Raw genomic sequence first — 8,176 nt, 5'->3', positions numbered from 1 at the left:
AATGACTTTTCTCCCTAGTATAGTAAATAACTCCCTTCCTCATCCCATGATTTTGAACATGCATATAAGTTAAATTACATTTTGTTGTGTATTCAAAACTCCAGATCTACCAGGACATGCATTATAATTACTCAATTTTCATATTTGTGTGGATATTTTTATTTTCAAAACATAAAAACCTGTTTTGCTTCCAAGTCAAGCTTAGAAACCTATGTATTTCTGAGAATAATGCTGTCCTGTGGCCCAGGAGGAGCTAGGGTTTAGCTGTGAGGGCCAGATATGAGGACCTCCAAACACTAAGCCACCTGTGGATTTTCTAAGGCATTTCTCTACAACCACTCAAGGGAAAAGTCCTCTGAGAGCCTCTGAACTGGCTTGAACTAGGTCATCCCTGCTGAGAATTTGCTTTTCCACCCCAGATACACTGAATCAGAATTTACATTTTAACAAGACACCCAGGGATCTTGTTAAAATGTAGATTATGATTATATGTATCTGGAGTGGAAAAGCAAATTCTCAGCAGGGGGTCGAACCAGAATGAACCAGTTTGAAGCCCTGCTTTTAGGTGTATACCAAAAAGCCAAACTCACTGCTCTCACGTTGATCACCACTCATAGCAAGGACCCCTCCTGGGGTTTGTGAGGCAGTATCACTACAGAAGTAGATTGTCCCATCTTCCTTCCAAGGAGTGGCTGGTGGGTTTGAACCACCAGACTTCTGGTCAGCAGTCAAATGCCCTAGGCACTCCATTGCCAGAGCTCCTACCTGTTTCCAAAATGAGTCCAAAAGTATTGGTACTGTTTGTACCAATGTGAAAGATATTGTTTCCTCTGAGAAGCTGGATGTTATTTTTTTCCTTATAAACTCACCAAACTCACTGCCATCGAGTTGGTTCAACTCATAGCGACCCCTCCTTGGGTTTCCAAGGTGGTATCTCTAGGGAGGGAGCTCTGGTAGCGTAGTGCCTAATGCACTTGAGTGCTATCCAGAAGGCTGGCGGTTCAAACCCCCCATCCACTCCTTGGAAGGAAGGTTGGGCAATCTACTTCCATAGTGATGCTGCCTCCGAAACCCAAGGAGGGGGTCCCTATGAGTCAGGTCTGACTCCAGGGCACGTAACAACAACAACAACTTCTCTGTTGTTGTTGTTGTTATGTGCCGTCGAGTCTCTAGGGAAGTAGATTTCCCAATCTTCCTTCTGAGGAGTGGCTGGTGGCTTTGAACCACCAGCCTTCTGGTTAGTAGTCAAATACCTTAGGCACTATGGCACCAGAGCTCCCCCTGTGTTTGTAACTGCTGAGTGGAGCTGGTAATGGACATAATCCTTTTGGCTAAAGGAGATGATGTAAAAGTTCCTTTTCCATTTTAAAGACCTGGTCTTATTTATATAATCCTTTTGTGAAGTTAAAATCTTTTGGTTTTAATATATTTTTTAAGAGCTCTGTTACATTGCAGCAGAAGGTAAAATAGATAATCCCTCCCAAAATACTCCCTACATTATTCCAGTTTTCAATATGCATTTACTTATTTGACTGTTTTGACTGATAGTAAAAAATAATACAATTACAAATGCCATCTTCATTTTACCCATGATATAGACTAATTATAAACTTGTGCATCAAAATTGAGCCATTCTTTCATTTTAATGTGATGTAAAAAGTTTTGTTTTTTTTTCTGAGAAGTTTGGGAAAGTCATAGAACACTAACATGCCCACAGTTGAGAACAACAAAAATTTCAGCAGTAAACAATGATCTTGGTAGATCCTGCAATTTCCATTCAAAACATTTATAAGAGAATATTAACAAACATGAATGTAAACTATCTTTGCATAGAAAATTACAAGATTTTGAAATCGTAAATAACCCACAACTCGGGTAACTGTCCACCTTGATCAATGAATGAATGTATTTAGCCAGTATTTGAAATGTCACCATTTATCACCTTACTTTCTTTATTTTTCATATGGAATCAATGTAAGCTGCTTTTTGTTTTGGCAACAATGCAGTCTGTGCTTATATCGAATAAAATAAAGGATGGAACAAAGTACATGTAACCAATGGTGAATATCCAGAAGTGGTTCTGTTTGCAAATGTTCTGCAGTAATCCTGTTGTAACACAACTCATTATTACATGGCTTAACTGAAAAGGTATATATCTATATAATTATAAATACATTTCATTGTATTTGCAATAGAACTAAATTTTGGTGGCCATACAAGCTTTTCAGCTCATAAGAGATGAGTGAGTTCTGTTGTGCCCCTAATAAGGAGCAATAATAACACTGAAGGAGTGTAACGCTTCAATAATAAAAGGTACTCACCCTTTGTCCCAAGTGAGTCCCACTTTTGCCTGCCACACCCTGGGAGTTCTCCTGGGATTCATCACTAAAGGACATATAGAAAGTCCTTGCTTTGATTGTACCTCCCCCAGACATTCTCATGCTAACTTGATGGAAGGGATGTGTATGGAAGAAAACCTGAACCTCCTTATCTCTTGAAGGAACTGAAATCTCTCTAATGGAAATTGACAGTCAGGCCATGGGACAAATTTTGGCACTCAGGTTTTGCTGTTATATACACAGCAGTAACCACAAGGGAACTCAGGGTTCTAAACCACAGCATGGTGATTCATCTACATGAAGTCTGGGTGAAAGGTTCCTGTTGCACTGAGTAGCCTAGGGGTTCCCTCTGAATGGAGAGAGATCTGATAGATAAGAGATCCCAAGAAACACTGGGAAAAGACAGGAGATAAGGCACTCAAGAGAGAATGGAGAACAGTCAATTTATGGCCATTAATACTAAGTCTGTCTTACAAATATTTACTGTTTAACGTTCATAACTGATTACTATTACATATATAATTGCCTGTCTTTTCTGCTAGACTAAGAAATCTCGACAAGAGATTGGTCTGCCCTGCTTTCCACTCTACTCCTAGTACCAAGCCCAGTGCCCAACACATTTTGAATGAATGAATGAATAAGTAAATAAACTATTCAGTAGCCTTCAGAAAAAGAGAGGCCAATGGATAAGATACCCTATAAGTTATTTAAACCAGAAATGAAAAAAAAAAAACCTCACTGCTGTCGGTTCCGACTCACAGTGACCCCTCCTTGGGTTCCCAAGGCAGTATTTCTACGAAGGTAGATTGCCCAGTCTTCCTCTGAGGAGTGCCTGGAGGGTTTGACTGCCAGCCTTCTGGTTAGCAGTCAGATGCCTTAGGCACTGTGCCACCAGAGCCTTAACAATGAAAAATTGGCTAACTTCAATGGAAAATGCTGGTGTTGAAATCCAACCAGCTAATATCCAAAGAAGATAATTCAATCAATAGGCTGTCCAATCTACAAATAATTTTACCATCTAATCACTTGGTTAATTTTGTGTTATTTAAATGAGATTTCTGTGGGGAACTGGGCCAGCTACTCACCTTCTGCCTCAGTTAGTATCTGCATAGGATTCCACAGTCACAGACCGCATTTCTAAGGCCAGTCGAGCATCTCACAGATAAACCCACTGTTTACAAAAGGAACCAGATGAGATAATACAAACATATCCTTGAAAACATATCACCGCTATTAAGGAAAACAATTTAAACACCGTTCAGCTTAGATGTGCAATTATAAGAAGAAGGACATATTATTATTGATGAGTCTCACAGGGAAGGTGGACTCCCCAGTGAGAGTGTATTTTTATGGGTTGAAGATTAGTAACATTTTCAAGTTGAATTAATTACTATTTTAAATATTAAATATTGGGATGGGGGCCAAATAAATAACGTGCTTTGGCCAGTGGGATGCTAAAATAATCTTTTATTTTATATGCTATTGCTATTACTCATGGACCTCCTAATAATGTTTATTAACTGAGGAGGTTATCTTGCCACCGCCTGCCCTGGTTTTGCAAACGCCAGTTGAATTAAGAGTAGGTTTAACCGAAAGCCACTATAGTTAAACATTAGTCAGTACTCACAGGGGCTAATCACTCACCAAACCTTTTGGAATTCCCTATTCCACACAGATAGATGTAACCAAGCAGCCTTACTTGGCTTTTACTCTTGACTCTTCCTTAATTCATGCTTCATTTTTTTTTTTTTTTCTATGTAATGAAGGCTAGTGTTGGTCAAACCTGGTCTCTCTGGCTTTGAGATTATTGTTGAATTTTCTACTGATTGCTCCTAATATTTGAACCTCTAAGTTAGGTACTTCATAAATATTATCATTGTAATTATCTCTCTACTGTAATTTTTTGAGTTAGAAACATAATGTTATCAAAGCATCTTTTGAACATTTCCTTTATTATATTTCAGATAATGATTTTAATACCAACAAGGGGACTTTATTACTGGATTCAACTCACTGTTGTGTGGTAACTTTCTATTAGTTCTATCAACTTTGGTATAAAGTAAAAATGAGGTCAAACAGAGTGCTCACTAAATCATGGCTTGTGCTGTCCTTACAGGAGCAAAACTGAATAGTTGCATATATCATTGAAACAGTTCAGTGATTTATTTTCCCTTATTTATATTTATATTGATTTTCTCTGTAGAGAAGTACTGTAGCAATAAAACATTCTGTTCCATTACATTCCTAATCTTATTTTTCAACTATAGAAAAACAAACCAAACAGCAACAACAACAACAGACACAACAGAAAATAGAAACACAAACAACTTTTTCTGGACTGTCACAATGTTGTTTTAAACTATCATCTTATAAATTATATATTTAGAAGGAAAATTTCTACTGTACCCCCAAATTAAAATATGGAATTTATATTAAAATTCTGAGTCAACCAGCTAAACAGGCCTACATCTCTAAATATAATTAATATCTAAAAATAAATAGAGAGATGATTACAATAAGCTACCAAATAATGCTTTTATAGATAATATTTATCAATTTTTCAACTTTAAGCTCCCTATCACCCATATAGCTCCAGTTCCAAAATATAGACCTATAAAAATTAAATTAAAAAAACCCATAAAGCTGGTCTTCCTAGTTTGTGTTTGCTCCCCAGGCCAAAAAAAAAAAGTGAAATGCCAAAAATGTAAAATTTTATTCCAAGAAAATTAACAAGCTACACGGGTAAATTTTGGCAAATGCAACTTTATATTGAAATGCACACATCTGTATCTTAAAGAATGAGACTCACAAACTCTAATGTATTTCTAAAATACCAGAAATAATATAATAAGCTTTCACAAGGTAAAACTGAAATAATTTAAATGACCAATACACTGAATGTGAAGAAAGTATAAACAAGACTGTGCCTTCAGTAGAGTAAATGCTTCACAAATTGTGCAGATGTCATACTAAGGCTGTGGTCTCCCCTTGACAGTTGACTTAAAATATAAACATACATCAACTGCCTGCTTCTTATAACACACAAGCATGGGTAGCACACCTCACAGGAAAACCTCATTATCCCAGTGATGTGCACTTAAATTTTTCAAACCATGTGAGGGAAAAGGAAAAAGTATTAAGTGATCTTCCATGCACTTCCAGATTCTTCACCAGGACCAGTTACTGACTCGATTTCTTGACTATTTGCTCTAATGCTAAATAAGATGAAATATACCAGATAACCCTTTAAGGCAACATGTGTTTTTTCTGTGTTATTAGGACTGCTCAGTTGTGACTACTTGGTACATTAATGTTGCCTCCCAGACCAACATCTAGCATTGGTAAAAAAGAAATGAATTAGAAAAACTTTATGCCAAATCGACAAAAACCACATAATACAGTTCAATGCTAGCAATTTCACTAGTAGGTAAGGAAAGTGGTATTTAGAAATAGTAATGTGATAATGCAAAGTAAAAGAAAAAAAAGTCAAGTCTAATTGGAACCAATATACTGCTTTGGAATGCTCCCTAAAACTTACAAGGTGATTTTTTTAGTGTGATATTCCAATAATTCATGGCATGTCTTTAGTGGATTACAGTATTTCAAGTCCCCAAATATTTTAGTCTTTGCAAAACAATAATAGTATGAAATGTTTTAAAGTCTTCAAACTTCTAAAATCAATTTTTATCAACACATTTACCTCATGTCAACTTAATTTATTAAGATGTCCAATACTAATTGGTTTTGATGTTTTTATCATATGTAGTGATATACACAGCATTTAGCACTGATACTTAGCACCTGCTACTTTCATTACCTAGTTTTCAACCACATAAAAAAACGTAGGGCAGTGGTTCTGTCCTTTCTTAATTACAAACCTTCGCCAGCAGTCAGCAGGATCACTTTGAGATTTAAAATAGGATTATAGACTGCAGAATGTTGCCCAAATCCTTATAACTACTGATCCCATTCTTGATTTTCTTCTCCAGATATGGCTACAGGCCACAATTGCTTAGCAGAGAAGGTTCGTGTTTCACAAGGCTAAAGATGTACAGATGCTCCCTCATATAACACAGTAAGGTTCCCTTGGTAACCTGGATTTTCTGCAGTAAAGAAGGGTTGTGCTGAAACAGCGCCTCAGCTCCCTGTTGGAGAAAATGCAGACAAAAGGATTGATTCCTGCTTGGGCAAAACTCATCCAGACAGCGGCCGTTAGAAATCCCCCTGGTACTACAGGGCCTCTTGCAAAAACTCTCCAATAACAGGCCACCAGGTAGGGGCCCCATAAGATCAGGAAGAGGAAAGTCATTATATAGAACATTCTGCTGATTCTCTTTTCCATTTTGAACTCATCTAAGACCAAAAGCCTTCTTCTGCCCGTGGTGTTTGCATTTTGCCTGATGCCCAGCAAGGTGGGTGGCGTGGGACCCCTTCCAAATCCCGCTAGCCAATTGGCAGCTGCTTGGCCACTGGCTCCGGGGCCGTGAAAAGTCCAGTTCTGGCTGACCGCTGCTACAAACTGGACTGGCTTCATTTTCCTTCGGTTGTGGACAAAAAATATCAGCTTGAGGTAGACAAGCTGTGTGGCTAGGAGGATGAGGGCAAGCAGTAGCATAAATCCTAAGGAATCGTTAGCCCTGAAGGAGCGGTGTTGGAAGGTGCATTGATCTTCCTCCCTAATGAACGAGTAAGTGCCCACGTCTAAAACTGGGGGGAATGCCATGGCCACAGAGAGAGTCCACACCATGCAGATCACAGCCAGACACGTCCAAAAGGTCAGCCTCTTCGTATAGAAGCGGTGGTGAGCGATAGCTAAGTATCTGGTGACACTGATGCAGAAGAGCATGAAAGCAGTGTGGAAACAGGACAAAACCCCCAGGAAGGCAATCACTTTGCAAGTCAGAGTCCCATAGGTCCAGGTAGAGCCATTTTTGACAGAGTTGAAAACAAATGGGAAACAAATTGCAGATCTGAGGATATCTGAGCAGCAAAGATCCAACAGGAAGTAGTAAGGTGCTCTATGCAAGGTCTTATCTTTCACTAGCAAAATGGAGATCAGAAGGTTGCCCACCACGCTGACTCCTATTATGAAACCCAAGGAAGTCAGTTTCAGAAAGGCTGTTAGAGGAGAGAGATTTTGCAAAATGTTGTCAGCTGCATGGCTATAGTTCGCCATAGATGGATGGAGGATAAGGGTACAGCCTCAGTCAAGTCTCATGATCTAAATATAAGAACAAGGAAGAAATATATCCGTACATTTTGCTGGAAATGTAATCCACCAAGAGAACTGCTCTGGTCTGCAGTCATGCTGCTTCTTTTCTTCTGTTCGATTTGCCATCAGAACATCTGAAGAAAAACAAAATTGAGCTATCAGTTCTTAAGTTAACAAGCAATGAGGTCACCCAACGCTAACATAAAACTTCATTGATGGGGAAGCAAATAAAGTTTTCATTTGGAATATTAGTATTTGCTTGAGAAAGTGTTTTTGCTTGAGATGTCAGAGAACTGGCTTGCTTAGTTTTCTGAGCTAGGTGAATTTAAAAATGTCTCTGTTTGGGAGAACATACATTTGATTGGGTACCTTTAGAGCAGAAGGAATAAAATGTTCCACAATTTTAAGATATGCCAGTTCAGAAATTAATCACTAATGTTGCAATGGACTCTACAAGACAGCTAATAGGGGACAGAGAGGAGATTACCTACATTTATTCGACGTCTGTTAGTATCTGTCTGTCAGTGTTTTAGAGGCAGATTCTGTGGAGCCCCTGCAAAATATACAGCTCTTAACTCAAGTCCCGTTATCCATTCTGCATATTACAACAGAAGAGTATTTGTTG

General features: G+C 38.4%; 1 protein-coding gene across 1 annotated transcript; it reads right to left on the bottom strand.

Annotated features, from left to right (window-relative positions):
• Positions 1-6,402: 6,402 nt before the first annotated feature.
• GPR85 (G protein-coupled receptor 85) lies at positions 6,403-7,527 on the bottom strand. The gene has a single exon (XM_042781481.1). The coding sequence runs from the start codon at positions 7,513-7,515 to the stop codon at positions 6,403-6,405; it is 1,113 nt and encodes a 370-aa protein (XP_042637415.1). The 5' UTR covers positions 7,516-7,527.
• Between the last annotated feature and the right edge of the window lie 649 nt (positions 7,528-8,176).

This window comes from Orycteropus afer, unplaced genomic scaffold, assembly GCF_000298275.1.
Source record: "Orycteropus afer afer isolate SDZICR_OR568_19922 unplaced genomic scaffold, OryAfe1.0 scaffold00007, whole genome shotgun sequence".
NCBI lineage: Eukaryota > Metazoa > Chordata > Mammalia > Tubulidentata > Orycteropodidae > Orycteropus > Orycteropus afer.
This window is presented reverse-complemented; position numbering and strand designations above follow the sequence as displayed.

Excerpts from the sequence above, each read along its gene's own strand:
- GPR85 (XM_042781481.1), bottom strand. The coding sequence starts at position 7,515 with ATGGCGAACTATAGCCATGCAGCTGACAACATTTTGCAAAATCTCTCT.